The 17,382-nt window shown below is 38.8% G+C and overlaps 2 protein-coding genes across 4 annotated transcripts in view; one reads left to right on the top strand and one right to left on the bottom strand.

Moving 5' to 3' along the window:
* Positions 1-12,203, bottom strand: part of LOC137970564 (fas-binding factor 1 homolog) — a 37,107-nt gene extending 24,904 nt beyond the window's left edge. The window contains exons 1-16 of one of the 3 annotated variants that reach the window (XM_068817084.1): positions 12,127-12,203; positions 11,976-12,033; positions 10,240-10,299; positions 9,571-9,644; positions 9,333-9,358; positions 9,001-9,073; positions 8,800-8,844; positions 8,368-8,656; positions 6,784-6,909; positions 5,888-6,067; positions 4,937-5,143; positions 3,917-4,078; positions 2,308-2,604; positions 1,524-1,592; positions 696-851; positions 53-209 (exon numbers count right to left, since the gene is read on the bottom strand). In XM_068817084.1, the coding sequence (XP_068673185.1) occupies positions 53-209; positions 696-851; positions 1,524-1,592; positions 2,308-2,604; positions 3,917-4,078; positions 4,937-5,143; positions 5,888-6,067; positions 6,784-6,909; positions 8,368-8,656; positions 8,800-8,844; positions 9,001-9,073; positions 9,333-9,358; positions 9,571-9,644; positions 10,240-10,299; positions 11,976-12,033; positions 12,127-12,135 (1,988 nt within the window). In that variant the 5' untranslated portion in view covers positions 12,136-12,203. The remainder of the gene's footprint in view (positions 1-52; positions 210-695; positions 852-1,523; positions 1,593-2,307; positions 2,605-3,916; positions 4,079-4,936; positions 5,144-5,887; positions 6,068-6,783; positions 6,910-8,367; positions 8,657-8,799; positions 8,845-9,000; positions 9,074-9,332; positions 9,359-9,570; positions 9,645-10,239; positions 10,300-11,975; positions 12,034-12,126) is intronic. The other 2 variants (XM_068817086.1, XM_068817085.1) reach the window with 2 other exon arrangements.
* A 47-nt stretch (positions 12,204-12,250) lies between these two features.
* On the top strand, positions 12,251-16,486 carry LOC137969884 (ribonuclease H2 subunit C-like). The gene is made up of 4 exons (XM_068816286.1): positions 12,251-12,593; positions 13,467-13,579; positions 14,584-14,703; positions 16,245-16,486. Exons 1-4 carry the CDS (start codon positions 12,419-12,421, stop codon positions 16,296-16,298), a joined length of 462 nt encoding a protein of 153 aa, XP_068672387.1. The 5' UTR covers positions 12,251-12,418; the 3' UTR covers positions 16,299-16,486.
* Positions 16,487-17,382: the final 896 nt, after the last annotated feature.

Raw genomic sequence — 17,382 nt, 5'->3', positions numbered from 1 at the left:
ATTCACCAATCAAATCAAAAAGGTTTCTTCCACACGACTTAACTCTACTCACTTTCCGCTATCCGAAGATTCTGTATGCGTTGGTTTAGGTTGTTCATCAGGCGTGATTCCGATCATGCGTAGAAACTCGTCATTATTATTTCCCTCTCCCCTGTATCGCCCTACTCTGCGGGGTGGTGACGATTGACGCTCTTGACGTTCCGGGGGATCTGTAAACAGGAAGTTGAGTAAACGAGTTTGTTGGAGACTGAACGCTAGCGGCCGAGTATACACACGAGAATGAGATTAGCGGAAAGCACAACTAAAAACTAACAGCTTTCTTTCAGGGTCGAATCTTCCATGGGAAGCTCAAATCATAATACAGTCGAACCTTCCGTAAGTGGACACACCCTCGGGACCAAGGGCAAATTCCCGCTTACGGGAGGTGTCCGCAAATGGGAGGTTGAAAAAAAGTGCAACAGAGGGCAAATACTACACCACAACAAGTCTGTTAAACCTCTTAATTAAGACAACTTGCAACTGTGGCTTGAAGAAAAGTTAAAAAGGAAAACTTTGATGTACTGTAATGAACAAAAAGCTAATTGTGATGGAAATGACTATGTTTTGAGCAAGAGAGTCAACCAATCGGCGGGGAGAAAAGGGTGTTTTCACCGATATTTCCCTCATTGCAGTAACCACAAGTAAATAATGTGTACCTTGAACTTTAGGCGTATCCTTCCTGTTATCCATTGCCAATGGTGTGCTGGTCTTTGGTAAAGAAGTACTCAGATCCAGGTCCCTGTCATCATCACCACCACCACCACCACCAAGTCCCAACCAATCTCCACTGCCACCTCCACTTGTTTTTAAACCTGCATGTACACAAAGTGCAAACGTAAATAAGAGGAATTGTTTTGCTCTTTAACCACCCTTTCAATGATTGAGTTCGGTTTTGGTCCCGTGTTGGAAGCTTGCATCCGTAAAGCCAAACCACCGCACTAACACGCAAGATAAGGGATATCAAAGAAAGCGACCTGACATTGCGCATATGTAAATGCTGAACGATACTCCAGTTTTAGGCTGAAATTGCTCGCACAGCTTTTTTACCCATCCGCGCTGTCGATGCGGGAAGCACATCGCGTCCCCCTCTCACAACGCCATAGAGCGAGTTTTAATCGAGTGTTGTAAAACCAAAACCAAAGTAATTACTTTGGCCAATCAAAAAGGACGGAGACAATCCAGCAAACCAATCAAAACTCGAAGTACCGGTAATTACACGTAGCCGACACAAAGCGCGGGAAAATGTGCAAGCGCAAGCCACGATTGGTTTTGGTTTCACTTCTGATTGGTTGTAAAAATGACGCGAGAATTTAAGTTTGAACCAATCACTGAGTGAAGTAATGCAAAACCAAAGCAATTCGCTAATTACTTTCGACACTCAATTGAAAACCACTCTTCGTTAGACACCAAGTTATTAAATAAGCGAACTCTAATGAAGTTCTGGGTCCCATAGCCATTCTCAATTCTACGGGAAACAACAATACCTGGTGATGGGGGTGCTTTCTCCACCTTTTGTGGTTCCAAATTGGTCGTCGGTTCTTGTTTCACGTCCCCTAAAAACAAAAAGGAACGCAAGAGGATGCGTGAAAATATCTCAAAACTCAGAAAACACGCGCGCCGTCCAGCAGAGCAGAGGATGAAAATACTCTTGTTTTGCTAGGAAAGGTGTGTGTACAGTACGTGGAAGAATGTCATAGAACGGCAGATGGAGTGCCGTACCTGTCTCTTTAAAACTAGCCTAAGCTGAAAGGACATCACGTTTAAACATGATAAGCTACTGTAACAGTTGCTTTGCGAAAAGACAACTGAAAACCCGAGTCCCCGGCACTGGCAGGATTCAAGCTCACGGCCTCCGTAACGCCGGGTGGTTGTTCCACCCATTGAGCTACAAGTACTCCTGGGCCCGGTTGTTCGAAAGCCGATTAACTCAATCCAGGATTAGCGTAAACTTTTGTTTCATGTTTTCAACTTTTTGGTGAAAGTTCCATTTGCTTATTTTTGTTTTTCAAGATTGACTTCTTCTAATGTAAAGTTTTGCCGAATATCATCGTTGAACAGCATTTGGGAGTAGAGAAATAAACTCCTTGGTTAATTAAATTATTAATTTGGGATTAGCGTTAATCGGCTTTTGAACAACCGAGCCCTGGGTAGCCAGGTCGCTTTTCTAGGTTCTTTATGCCAAAATGTCCTACAAGTTAAACAACGTATAATATCAAATAAAAATGACAACATTTCCATTAGTACTCTGGCACCCACCATTAGCCTTACCTGGCTTTCTAGAGGATGCACTTCCCAGGGGTGGTTTTCCACTCTTATTTGCATCTAGCTCGTCCCTTTTCGGCTTTCTTTTGCTCCCTCGTTCACTTGGAGCACTGGAAGGACGCTCGTTTCCAAACAGGTCATCATCCAGTCCCAGTTCATCTGAAAACCTCACGGTCCGTTTGGTGGAGCTGGGGGCCGTGTCTGGTCTTGCCAGACCTCCGCGACTATGTGACGGGCCACTGGAGGCCGCCGAAGGCATGTAACCACCAAACTGGAAGGACTCCTCAGACGTGGGACTCGAAACTGAGGAAAAAAGGAAAAAAATTATTGCATATTAATTAAATTCGGGAAATGCGAGACACTTTCTCGACTGCTTTGGTACTGGATTTCTACTCTTTCTAAAAGGAGAACAAAGTTACGCCTATTTTTCCACCGAGGATCAGAATCCTGTCCACACAATATGTATCTTTTTTCCCGCGCTTTTGTTGCCGGCTGTAGTCCTGGTAGATTATAGAGAGATTTAGCACTGCATTTACGGCAAATGGCAAAGATCAGGCTGAAATTTTAGTCCAAAACTTGCTTCAATCTGGCTCATTTTTTGCTTGTTACCCACAGACATTGAGAAACTTCTGAAAAGAGAAAGAGCAGTTAGATTGAGGAAACTTTCATGATTTTATGACAACAGCAGCATTGCGGTTTTCGCTTCACGTAAACGCAATCCTAACTCTCTCTTCTTTGTTTAGAGTGGCCATCAGTTGATTTGGGTTTTCTGCGTGTGAAATGACTAGCTTAAACAATTTGCGAACTTTAGTTTTCGTTTCATAGTAAGCGTTCTTGGAGTAGTTTTTAACTGAAAGCCAAATGATTAGTGATTGGCTTAACATATCGCGCCAGACAATAGACCAATTTCGATATATGAAGGGCGCGTTTTTTTGGGACTATTCCGGAACAGGAATAGTCCGTATAGACAGTAAACGTGGTTTTTTTTGGGACCAATTCGGCAGATGCATTTTTTTGGGAATTGGTATTCAGTGTATTCCGTTATTCGTAAACCGGAATAAGAATAACTGAAAAAGTCCCAAAAGAATGCGCCCTAAAATTCAGTCCTAAATAAAAGTCATCATCACGAGGCAAAGGGAATAAACTCATACAAATCCTTGTATTTATTCCCCAGAGCCTCGATATGATCCCTTTTGTTTAGGACTGAATTTTAATACATCGAAATTGGTCTATTAGAGGCGCTTAGAGGCGCAAAACGCACTGATCCCTAATTATTGCACACAGATTTCAATAAGCGTCAAGAAGTGTCCCGTTGCTCTTTTATCACTCGCGTCTCGGAATACAGACAATTAGCACAATGAACCAATCCATATTCGTAGCAATTTGATGTAACTTGCTCAAAGCGCGGGAAAAATTGCGCGTGCAAGTCGCGATTGGTTTTGGTTGTCATTTTCATTGGTTGATAAACTGGCGCGAGATTTTTAAACCAATCACTAACCGTAGCAATTGTAATCGCGTACTTTAACTTTCGACAGTCATTTGAAAACTGCTGGAGAACGAGTTTGAAACAAATGAGTAAATTCCATGGAGAATGTACATTGTAAAATTGCCTCACCCCTTTTGCTTCCTGTTCCTGAACCAGCACTTGTTTTGCTGCTAATACTAGCCATAAAGTCGTCCAGAGATTTAGGAACTTGTTTTATTGGTTCCTCTTTTTCCTTTTTTCCAAGAAGCTCGCTGAATCGAGACTGCTTGGAGGGACTTTCACTTCTCGGTCCTACGTAGTACGAGGAAGTCATTGTGTGTTTGTACTCAGACATGAATAATATGATCGACTGGGTCTGGTAATGTTATTTTGAAATATATGAAAGAGGTGCAAAATAGGATGGACTCGAATACATGCCCATATTTTCGTTTGCAACATTTCCACTTTCACCTTAGGGAATTAACATGCAAAAAAACAACATTCAAAACTGTTGAAGCCTTGATGGAGGGTTTTTGTCAATAAATGTGGAAAGGCCGGGTTAACAAGCAAAAAGAGTAATTTTTTGTGGATTTAGCCTGCGTGACAAGCGCTTCAGTAGGGTCTCAGAGCAAAGAAAGACCAAGGTTGAGATGTCCTTGAAGCATTTTATGTTCTTGCAACCAAATCATCAAATGAAAATTCCTGTTCTTGGCTTTTGCTCTGACACCTCACCAGTCTGAGAACGCCTTCTACACAGGCCATTGAGAGTCGTTAATAATAATAATAATAATAATAATAATAATAATAATAATAATAATTATAATAATAATAATAGAGTGTCGTAAAACCAAAGTAATTACTTTGGCCAATCAAAAAGGACGGACACAATCTAGTAAACCAATCAAAGCTCAAAGTAATTACACGTAGCCGACACAAAGCGCGGGAAAATGTGCATGCACGAGCCATGATTGGTTTTGGTTTGATTTCTGATTGATTGAAAAAATGGCACTAGAACTTTGAACCAATCACTGAGTGAAGTAATGCAAAACCAAAGCAATTCGCTAATTAATTTCAACACTCAAATTTGAATAATAATAATAATAATAATAATAATAATAATAATAATAATAAAGTAGAGGGATTTGGCTCAAAGAAGGAATTAATTTATACCTGCGTCTGGTAAATCATCACCATGCCCAAAAATATCATCAGTGGACTTCGGACTGTTCCCTCGCCTAGTGCGTTCCTGTTTGGTTTTGGTGGGAGGGGTGGCTGAGTCTTTTGATGTCATATCAGAGTCATCTAACTGATCTAAGCCAGGAAGATCTTCATCTGAATCAAAATTAATCTCATCTTTGCTTGGTTTTGCCTTCTGTGCTACAGTAAGAGAAAGAGTCTATTAAGCTACAATACTGTGAGTTACAGTACCAGCCACATTTTTTCCCATTCCATTTTCTGCAGCCTCCAAAGAAATTGAACTTGTAAAAACAAGGAACCTTAATTTACACTAAAGCCTGATATATTTATTACACATGGATTGTATCTTGTAGAAATTGAATTTAGCAACAAAGCACACCGTGAAGTAATACAGGCTGTACTGTTGAATATGGCCTGCTAAATTGACCAATCATAGTGTGAAATTTCTATCTGACAAGGTACTACATTTTCTTCTGACATTTTCAAAATTAATGCTTATGACTCAATGTGGCTCTGAGACTACCACGAACCCAATAAGGTAACATAACCTCAATGGAACAGGCCTAGAGGGCTATAGACCAGTCAAGAGAGGGGTAAATTCGCATTACTTTGCCACCTCACCCAAATTAACTTTGGACAATTTTATTTACAATAGCAAACGTGAGAAGACCCACTGGTGTGGCTCAAACCACCAAAAACCCCAATTGGAAACATACATGTAGTCATGGAGGAACAGGCTGACAAATCAGTGGACCAGGTAAGAAAGGGACAGAGATGACACCACCATTTTCTTCCCTGTAATAATCAGTAAACCTGGGCACCACATACAGGAAATGTTGAAAAAAAAACTTTATGAAGTTTCTATACCAGACGTTCCTTTTCCTCTGCTTTGCGGAGTTCCCTGAGGGGACCCCACATCCTCACCTCTGTTGTCTTGTTCACCAGCAGCCTTGGGAGAAACAGGTGGAGAAGATGCTCCTCTGTCTTCATCCTTCTCCTTATGGACACTTGGTTGGTGTTCAGGCGAGGCTGGTGCCAAAGATGAGCTTGCAGTTTCTTGATTGGCTGATCGCCGTCCCCGAGAAGATTTTGGTCTTTCTTCCTCTAAACATACATACATGTACATTGTAAAAACCACAGGGGTCATTATTTATAACAATTATAAACATTGACCTCATATGTGAATGAATACATGTAAACATTAATTTTGTATTTCTTTGTTCAGTTGGATCCATGGTGTTGACATTCTGTGAAATGTACCCTGAATTCAAAAGGTGCATTTACAAAAAAGAGAAAGAAAAGTGGAACTGAGAAATAAAATTCAGAAGGGTTCTGACTGAGTTTTTGTATGAATAAAATAAATAAGCATGAGTATTTTTTTGTAAGACACATAAAATTGCAAGTGCTTATTCATTCCAAATTGCACAAGAAAAATCAAGCAGAAGCAATGCACACAGATCACCCAATCATGGAAAAATTGCACCATGAATTGTGCCATCCAGGGCTTGCATTTAATTGGCTACCAATGCAACAATTTCACCTTTATTGCATTATTTCAAGTTTCTGCACTATTTCACTTCTCGGCACTCTGTTTGGGATTAATTGACATGCATGTGCATGAGCTCTCATCTGTTTCCCAATGAGACCATATGCACCTGGGGGAAACATCCCACTTGTTATCAGAATCATTTACTGTCATCTGAGGAGGGACGGAATACAGCAAAGCATTTCAAGAATTGTGTTAAAAAAAAAAAAAAAACTAACCCAAGCAGTGATCTGTTTAGTGATCTCTGAAATTTATACAATAAAAAGCAACAGACCTTGATTGGAAATTCCAGTTAACTCAGTTTTTTTTGCAGCTGTAGATTTTTTAGGCTTTGTTTTTGGAGCAACATTATCTTCTTCATCTGACAACAAGCCAGCCAATGGATCGTCCTCGTCAAACTCTAAGAACGCACCATTAGCATTAGATCCAGTGAAATGAAATTTGGTTTACTATAACCTTTACTGCACTATAACCAATGTACCGAAAATGGACCCTTGTTACAGCACTGTGATAAACATGTAAATGTATGTTTGGGATATTGTAACTTTTTTTTCAATAGGATGGAATGTTTCTCAACCTTACTTGATTTGGTTATTTTACCAAACAATTATTCTCTGGTCCATATCATGGCCCACAATTCAGAAGTAAGGTGCTGAAAGGGATGGCACAGCGGTGAGAGCACTCACCTCCCACCAATGTGGCCCAGGTTCAGTTCCCAGATTCGGTGTCATATGTGGGTCGAGTTTATTGATTCCTTTAATCTGCTCTGAGAGGTTTTTCTCCGCGTACTCCAGTTTTCCCCTCTCCTCAAAAACCAACATTGATTTGATTTGCGCTAATTGTTGATTTCAGTTTACAGTGTCCCTAATTAGTGTCCTGTCCAGCATTAGAAGACTAGACACTCAAATAAAGTTCCTTCCCTTTATATGCTTTAAAATCTAAGCTCAAATATTTTCTTGCTATCCACCTATGGCCCTGAAATTTCATTTTCCATTCATCCAGTACTTTCTCAAACTACAGCACACCTCGGTTTTTTATAGCCAGTTTAATGTGACCTATGTCACATAAATAAAGAGGAATCCGAGATATTATTAGCCTGGGTTCAGTTGTGAAAAATGCAAGTACGATAACAAGTACCGGTATACTTCTGGGTTACTAAAAACTTAAATAATTATTGTAGCACTGTGATGATATACTGAATTCAAAACAAGTTTCCACATCAAGCCTTTTTAACCTTCAATTTTGACTCAAAATAATGAAGCCTTTCCTCCATCATGAAATTACATTGTTGAGGCTTCTTTGATGGGCAAAATTGCAGCCTCGGATGATTAATAGCTGCAGATTAGTCCTGATTGGCTTTTGGATGACTGGGCCCTGGATGGTCTCTACTCAACATTTTGTTAATGCATAAATAATCTTAAAAATAAATTGTTTAATCATTTAAAAGGATTGCATTAACTTAAAGTTTGTAAATGAAACAGCACTCAGTTGCAAGTGGCTGACCCATTTCAAGCCTGAAATGCAGTTATAATTAATTAAAATAATGTAGTCATTTGAAATACTACTATTACATTCCTGCTTCTTTAAAGCATTAAAAATCAGCCTTACTGTTTCATTAAATTTTATTTTTCATTAACCACTTAATAAATAATAAAGATAACATTGTAACTTAAAAAAGCATTGCTACAATGTGCAAGTTCTGAGCACAGATCATCAGTATCACATTCCGTTTTCAAGTAATAATAAATATTATGTATCGAGAAATCTTTTTTGTGTGTGTGTGACTCAATTAAAATTAATTTAAATTTAGCTGAAAGTAAGTCAATTTTTATGGATTTTTAGGCAACAGTGTACAAACCTCCAAAATCAAATTTTTTGCGTGGTTTTGGAGCTGCCTTTGGCTCGGTGCTTTTGGTGTCGTGTTCTACAAAAGCTGTCATTTCTGATGATGGTTTGGTTGGTTCTGGGGAAATGTTTCTTTCTTTGCTGCTTTTTGCCAGTTTTGAAGAATCTTCTGATGGTTTTCTTCCAGGTTTTGCTGTGCTCTTTGAGTCTGACAAAGCTTTTTCTGGGCTTGAAGTTTTACTAGGTGTGGCCTTCCTACTCAGTGATCCACCAAAAAGATCAGATTCCATATCATCTAAGCCCTGAAGCAAATTGAATAAAAAAATCATTGCAGTTATTAAGAAGGCAGCATTCCATACAAGTTTGAATGCCGGGCAACAACAAAATCATGATCGCAAATTGTAATAGAACATCATTATTTGTACACAAGTTTCATAATACTCACAGCAAGGCTGTCAGCCATTCTCTTGGCATCTGCTTCAGAAATTGACTGATAACACAGGAAAACATTTGAATTTCAGTAAGTATGCTACCCTTTGCCCTTGTATTATCTTTCTTAATATTTTATTTTATCTACAGTGTATCAATGACAAAAGAACTACAAATTGAAAACGTTTTCAGTTAAAACATGGCTTCCTTTCATTACCTCATCATCATCATCATCAAACCCTTCTCCAGCCATCTGTGCCAAACTACTGTAAAAATCTTCATCTGTGGCCCTAAGGCATACAATCCAAATTTCATTGTATTGAGCCATGATTTTAAGCTCACCAATAATATTTTTTTGAGTTGTTATAATAAATAAATTATTATTCCCACCCCTGAAGCAACCTCCAGTGACGATTTAAATAAACTGGTCTTAGTCTCACTCATAGGAGGAAATGAGTTAAAGCTGTTCTGATTTTTAAACAAATTAGAAGAACAAAAACAAAACATAATTGGATACATGTACATGTATGTTTCTTAACACTGACATACCCTGAAGTTAAAGATCCTTTTCTTTGCTGAAAAAAATGAAAAACAATAATAATAACAATTAATTATAATATTGTCATAACTACCAATAATAATAATAATAATAATCATCATCATCATCATCATCATCATCATTATTATTATTATGAAAGTATGTAATATTTATCATAATTTCATGTAACAGTGACAAAACTGTAGTACAATATACAATGTACATGTATGCAATTTCTAAAACACTCACTGATTTTTTTGAGCTGCCTGTTGTAGCAACCTTGGATTTTCCTTTTGACTGAGAACTGATACCCAAGATGTCATCTGGAATGAGAGGAAACAAGACTTAAGACTTGCAAAATAAGAAAAAAGATCTAATTTATAACAAAGACAGGCTGTTAGTTTATGATCAAACAAGCGGTTTTGTTACTGACATTTGAAATCAGTTAAGAAGATTCTTTAACACTTATAATATTATTACTGTGTTAAGTGGTCTGTTGATCAATGCTGGTTAAAATGGGTGTTTAGGCTTAATTAAGTAAGCACTATTTGAGATGCTGCTTACATAATTATAGACCCACAGTACTCATTCAAAATAATATTTTTACGGTAGTCCATTCGGGTAGTCCATGGACTGGGGGTCAGTGTTTTATCCACCACCAGTCAAACTCATAACCTTCCAAAAAAATGGTTACTTTACTTTAGAATAATGTGATTCTTTGGTGTCTAAATCATTTGAACGACTTTGAACAAACACACTAAAAAAAATTTGCCCGTCATAGCAAGGATATAAAGGCTTCCTAGTATCAGAGTTAAAAGAGGGTTCCCTCTGATCTATAACTGTGCTACAACAGCATTAATTAAGACAAAAAAGGTTAATTTCTTTGCCCAACATTATGAAAGGGATCCATAAGCTCACCATCATTTCCCCCGCTCAGGATAGAGTCCAAATCGTGATCCAAAGCTGCTCTGTTTGAAGCTGAAAAAGTAATGAAATGACAAGACCTTTGATAAAACAAGGAGATTAGGTCCTCAACCCACAACACTAGTCTCTCTCTCAGGGGCAAGGGAGAGGGAGGGGCTGTAGCCCCCCCCCCCCCCTTCACCTTTTTCCCCACGGTGTTGTTTTCTCAAAGACCTCTCCCCTCCCCTCACACTTCCGTGATCCATATCAAAACCTACAATAAGTGCCAAAAGGGTTGACAACATTGAACAACATTGCCAGCATTGAAGGGGGAAGGAAGGGGAAGGCAGGGGAAGAGTGGGGAGTCGCTTATTGTCTGAGGTTATGTCATTTGTGTGGTACGAAACGCTTCCTTTTATATTAATTTCGAAACACAGATTAAAATAACTTTTTAGTGAAGTAATTCATAGCTACAATTGTAGGTATTCTCTGGGATTGGACGAGTAACCACTTTAATTTAAAAAAGAAAGTAACAATATGTTCTTTCTTCGTTTGTGGTTACTCGTGGTTACTCGTCCAATCTTCGAGAATACCTACTTTTTATTAGCTTAATCCTAAGTTATAGCTTCGAAATACAAGAGGTATACTCCTTGAAGATCTTTTATTCATGGTTTTGTTACTGCTTTGCTTTGCAATGAGTGAAAAATGCAATAGCTTTCTTTCATGATAGCCGAATGTGTGACAATGTCACGCTAAAGTCTTTTAAATGAAAAAATGCTTGGTATTAACCAGCCAATAATCTCTTTACAATAAACTGACTTTCCTCCCACCTTAATTTCAAAATTTGTCGAAGTAGAGGTTGACGGCGTATTCTTGGTGATAATTTTCGATAGCAACGAGTCACTGTTCTCGTCAGTCACACGCTCTGAAATGGCTTGCTTGATCTCCATGCTCTTTAAAATTCTACATATCGATGCCCGAGATATACTAGCCTTTTCTATTATGTCCCTTAACGTCCATCCCTTACAATCCTTTGCAAAACAGACAAATGCCCATTTTGCAGCATCGATTTTCACCAGGAAACCATCCTTACTATTGTTACTAAGGTTTTCGCACTACTGTGACGTCATCGTCAAACAGGGAAAATATCTGTAACTATGTCCTAATTAATGTCCATTACTTCCAGCTAGTGTTAATTTAAAAACAGTATCAAGTACAATCATTTATGTTTCTAACATTCCCACGCAGTCTTTTACCTAGCTGTAATGCTGTATTTTCTAGTTCAGACGATAAGCGCCAAAAGGGTTTAGACACTTTCCCTTTTAAGGAATCTTGGGCAAATCCCTCCCCCAAAGTCTTTCCATCTAACCCCCCCCCCCTCCCAACAACGTTGTTTTCTTATCGCCAACTCTTCCTTTTCTGTTACCAACATTGAAAGGGGGAGGCGGAGGAAGAGGGGGGATTGCAAGTGGAAAATGTAACGTTAAGGTGATTTTTCCCTAATTGTTGTCTTCCCAGTTCAGTGTCTCAACTATTTTTGTCGCTTATTGTAGTCCCCCCCACCACCACTTTCAAACGTACTCCGCGGCTCCTGTCTCTAAACAAGTCATACACTGTCAAAATTAGATCATTGTGCTATGGGATCGATAGCTTTCAAACGAACACTTCAAATTTACTTTACTTTGCTTAATAATGAGTACTCGACGGTAAAAGATGTTCAAGTAAGTTTTGACAACTTTGGCTAATAATACCATTTAATCCAACGGTCGACTTGCGACCAATCTCTGATCCTGGGAAAGTACCACCACCCTACGAAAAAAAAGAAAATCTTTCAAGTTTAACCAACAGATATTAAAATAAAAGGTTTTCCGGTTTCGAAAAACAGAATTAAGATTTCTCTACCCTTCTCATTCCATAAGAATCTTTGAACTTCTCAAATTGAAACTTCCAGCGGAAGATCCGCCATTTTGAAATCCAAGGAAAACAAACGCGTGCTTTTCTACGAGAGTCCGCTGGCGATTGCCTTAGCGCAATTCCACGTTTTCGCGCGTTTTCCACTCCAGAGAGGACACTCCACACAAGATCTGGCGATCAAGCTGAAAATCAGACCTTTTTAAAACATTTTTAGGTTCTTGAATTCTTTCCACTAATTTTGGAGTTTGGTAATCTTCGTTTGCTTCCGTTTTATTCTTAAATGGCGGGGAACTTCAGCATTTCTCAGGCCTCCGTTTCCAACTGTCCGGCATCGGACCGTGTGCATTTGATGGCTTGCGAAATTGAACATGACGGAGAGGCTTGCGTTGGGTCATTTTTCGATACCACTGTGCGACAGGAAGAGACGAGTATAGGAGTTGAAAACTCCGTGAAAGGTTTTTCATTTCTATTGTTCATTTAATAATTATAACGTTTTAAATAGACCATTTTACAGTTGTAGCTAGGTTACCTGGCCTACGAATGGAAGCGAGGCTGCCGGTGACCCTGTTTTGATACAAACCTCCGTGCTTTTGTAATGTTAATACGGACTAATTAGAATTACAACAACACAATTTGCATGATAAAAGCAGTCGGGGCTGTATCAATGCAAGGTCACCGGCAGCCTCGCAGCCATTCATAGGCTAGGTCGCAGAGCAAACAACTGTAAAATGGCCTATTGTACAGATCGTTAGGAAGGGGCACAGGCACCCCAAGCTTATTTTTTAGCAATACAAAGGGGACTACAAGTCGCACAAGTACAAGATTTGTAAGAGCATAATAGACCTTGTTCTCTTGTACAGTTTGTTTTCCCAATACAGATCATGTGATAATACTCAGGAGATTTGATCCTTTGTCTTGTTCATTAAAAAAGAGTGCATGTAAGCATGAAAGTGTATGCATGCACTCTTTTTAATGAACAAAACAAAGGACCAAATCTCCTGAGAATTGTTGAATTATCTGAATTGGGAAAACAAAATGTACAAAGTGAATGTTAAAATCTGTTTACCGGTATAATTCTGATGGCACAAATTTTCAACAAAAAGCCGTATGGCCATCCTGTATTTCTGCTTTCCTAATTATTTTCTTGATCTAACACGATTGGTAGATTTTGTTGCTTCCTTAAATACCACTCATAGAATCTTGGGAATGAATCAACCAACAACCGCAAAATGAATAGATGAGTGCATTCACACCTAGCTTCCCCCCCAAGCATATTATATGAAGCAGTAAATACTAAAATAACACCTTTTTCTGTCCGTTTTTTTTAGCCTTGAGTGCATCATTTCGAGGCCGTAGTCTGAAGGGCTGTGTTATCAATCTTCCAGCAGGATATACTGGGTATGTGATGAAAGAGGAAAAAAGACCCTTTACCGAGGAAGAGGTATAAGTTGAATCTTTTGGAATTTTTTTTAGGGTGTGTTTGATTGACCATAATCATTCCAGAATAGGAATACATGGAATAGAAGTTAGAAATCCTTCGGTTTCACAGGGATTCACTTAAACATTGTCAAACACCTGCTAAAATGCTATTTTAAACATATCTTGATTATCCTTGTTGCTTCAAAATGCCAGACATACCGTTTTAAATCAGCACTCATTGTATTCCCATTCCAGAATACAGCCAATCGAGCGCACCCTTAGTATTTTAAGCATGATTACTTGATAGATTAGCGGTCAAGATTAGAAGGAATGGATGTCCTTTTCTCTGCTAGCAGAGGTTTCTTTTCTTTTGCTTTTGCTGCTTGGGCTGACGAGTTTGGGAGAAGAGACCTCTGCCATGGATCGAAACTTACTGTGATCCAACCGCCGTCCACAAACTTGGAGGGCACTCTTCACCCCACAATCTATGGTCAATGGGTTAAGGAGAACTTAATAGTGCATGTAGACTTTGTTACCCCTTTCACTCCTGAACTGGCTTGTATTGAAGAGTAAAATCATCTGGCATTAGACAAAGTAAAATATTTAAGTGTTCCTCTTAGGAAAGAATGGGTAAGGTAGGGTGCGGTCTTAAAAGCCATTGGTCTGGGGTTCAAGTTTCATTCTGTCCACTAGAGTGAGTTTTTGTTGTGAGAAGCCCTAACCTTGTGCAACTCTTGGACCGTAAATGCAGAATCCTTCTGATATCGCTTTGATGCATGCTATTATATATCTTACTGTAGTTGAAACCCTATTTGGGACTGAAGAAATTGAATTAGGCACAGCAAAAAATAAACTCTGAAAGCTCATCAAAATGATGTCATTATGAAAATTCCCTAAGATTCTCATCTCCACCTTTACATAAATTTTTACAACTCATTTACAGCAAATACCAATTATTGCTTACAAAACTTTATCCAGATAAATATCACATGGTCATTTCATTTTTGGTTCTTTACTCTTTTTAAGGATCGAGTGATGAAGGCCACTCACAAGTTCTCACAATTAAGTTATTGGAACCTAGAGACTCCTCCATCAAATAACGACACCCTTGTTAAGGCTTTGCAATGGATAAATATTGCTTCTGCGGTAAGTAGAGGATCTACAGTGAGACAAGTTTCTGCCAATTTGATGTCATGTAGAGATGGATACAGTGCACTTGCCAGCACTTGAGCAAACTTAGTCTAGTTGTCCTGGGGCTGTATTCCAAGGCCGTTGCCTAACAGGAGCCCGGTAGCCTGGGGCTCCCAAAGAAGAGCTCTGGGCTCCTTAATTTTTCACAGCAACACCTTTCACTTCATATGTTGGGCTCCTAAGTTCTCAGCGTTTAGTTCTGAGGGCCCCTTTAAAATTTTCTTTCTAAGCTATTCAAGTGCTATTCACGAACGCAGTCCTATGCTCATACTAAGATATGTGTGATTTAGGAGTCTCCTAAGTTTCCTGGATAGTTACAGATTAGCGACAATAAACCAATCAAAATGTTTCTCAAACCTCACAATGAATAATGGAAATTTGACTAAGAACTGCAGAAAATAGTTTTTTTTGTTCTTTTTGGGGTTTTTTGTTGCACCAGGTTGGCAACCAAAAAAAGATGGCCAAGGAGATTTTGAAAGGTCCTTGAAGCATAAAATCTAAGGAAGTTAGTTGAACAGTGGAAACAGCTTGTGAATGATGAGTAGCTTTTCCAAACTTGGCCTCAATAAATCTGACACTCTCAAAATTTCTTCCCAACAAAAGTGATAATTTTTCAGAAGGATTCACACTTCATTGTCAAGCGGATTTGAATGGTTACAGTGACCCATTCACACTGTAAAGCATGTTGACGATTCAGGCATTCAGGCCTAACAACATGGCCACCACCGTTATTCTGCATGAGTTTAACACGTCTTAACAAGTTAGGAGATCAAATTTGACCTCCTAAGTTTAGGAGAAAATTAAGACATGTCTCAATATAGCTGATCTCTGAGAGCACTACATGTAGTTTTCTCCAACATGTAAGTTATCTTTGGAGGCTGTTATGATTAATATGCTTTTGTGAATACTGCTCCTGGACAATCAGATTTCAAGCTTGGGCAAGCTCCCACTCAGTCAATATAAGAATTCAAAAGATGCCAAAAGACAAAACTACTAAAGTATTTGTGTTGTTTTTTTCCATTGTTGTCATTATTGATAAGTGCAGGCAAGTGGCTCATCAAGTTTGCTTGTCCAATGGGCAAGTTGGGATAATAACTTGTATGGGTAACCAAATTATCATAATTAATTTTTATACTTAAAATAGAAAATCCTGAGTATGATTACTGAACTGTATAAAGATTTAGGCCTGCGTGCATACACCAAAGGCTGTGTTTCCTTTGGCTGTCACCCTCACATATTAATAATGGGATGCTACAATGACTAGATGTTATCAGTGAGGGTCACCACCAGAGAATGAAGAAAAGTCATTTTCCAGAAAGAGAACATGCACTCTTAACACTTTTTGTTAACCCATTCAAACCTCAAACACCCTCAGTGGGACACCCCACAATTGACGAGTAAAATCGTCTGGCGTTAGACAGAGTAAAATCTGTTTAGTCTCACTCCCAGGGGTCAATGAGTTAAACCTATTCAATTTGCTTTCTTTTCTTGAACAGCTTCACGGCAAGGAAGTTGACAATGATTATGCCACTCCAGAGACCATCAGATGATCACCATCTCCTCCACTCAACAAGATATTAATTACAGATTACTTGCGATAAATTATTTTGCTAAAGTAGATTTAATACTGTTACTGACACAGCTACGTTGTAGACTGTAGTCCACAGGAGAAAAGTACAAAAATACATTTGTAGCAAAAAAATGTCATAACTGTCTAACAATGCATTTAACTTATGTACATTTCTTTGTTATGCTTCTATCTTTGCAATATTTTACCTTACCCTCTCAGCCACTTAATTAAAACCTACTCGCTGAAGTAAAAAGGTACAAGGTTACACAGATTATGCCAGTTCTTTCCCACACAAAAGTCGATCCACTCCACTGTAAGATGAAAATATTCCTTAAAAAGCAGGGAAATGACTTGTGGAATCATTGTTTGAATAAAGTACATGTCTTAGGGTGGAATAGAGTGTGAGCCTCCAACATTCCTTTTCTTGAGAGGCAAAAACTCGTGTGACATCTTATACTTACAGTACTGTACTTACCGTAACACAGTCATCAAAACTGGTAAGGCCTATGTTAAGTAAGGACACTGCCCAATAAACAAAAATTACTTCATTTTGATGCATCAAAGCCATCAGTGCAAGAGACTTAAATCCATCAGTGAAGAAGGCTTTAACTGGGTTACATCAATAGGACTGTACCAGTATTATTAACTAGATGCTCCATGAGCGTACACTGGGTTACCTGTGGTATGTGTAACTCAAAAACAGAAAGGGATTGAGTTGGATGGTATTGAACTGCAGCGTTCCAGGCAATTTATTAAAGTCAGGGGTCATTAAGACCATTTAAGGGGTCAACCATGAGCCGTACCAGCAGAGGCCCTTTGGCTCACACGTTCATACGACAGAACAGATCTTTTTCTAATGTTAAAAACCTGGCTACCAGCCTTTTAATCATTTGCCAGAAAGAAAAAATTCCTGTCATCTTTAGAAAAAATAGGCACTCATTGTGTACGTGTGGTAGTGCAGTAACACAGCCCTTTATTTCATATTGTGAACGGAGCTGCGTTTTGTCTTCCAGGAGATTCAAGTTGTCCTTACGTAATATGTAGCTCTTAATAGTACACGATAT

Source organism: Montipora foliosa, chromosome 9 (genome assembly GCF_036669935.1).
Source record: "Montipora foliosa isolate CH-2021 chromosome 9, ASM3666993v2, whole genome shotgun sequence".
NCBI lineage: Eukaryota > Metazoa > Cnidaria > Anthozoa > Scleractinia > Acroporidae > Montipora > Montipora foliosa.
This window is presented reverse-complemented; position numbering and strand designations above follow the sequence as displayed.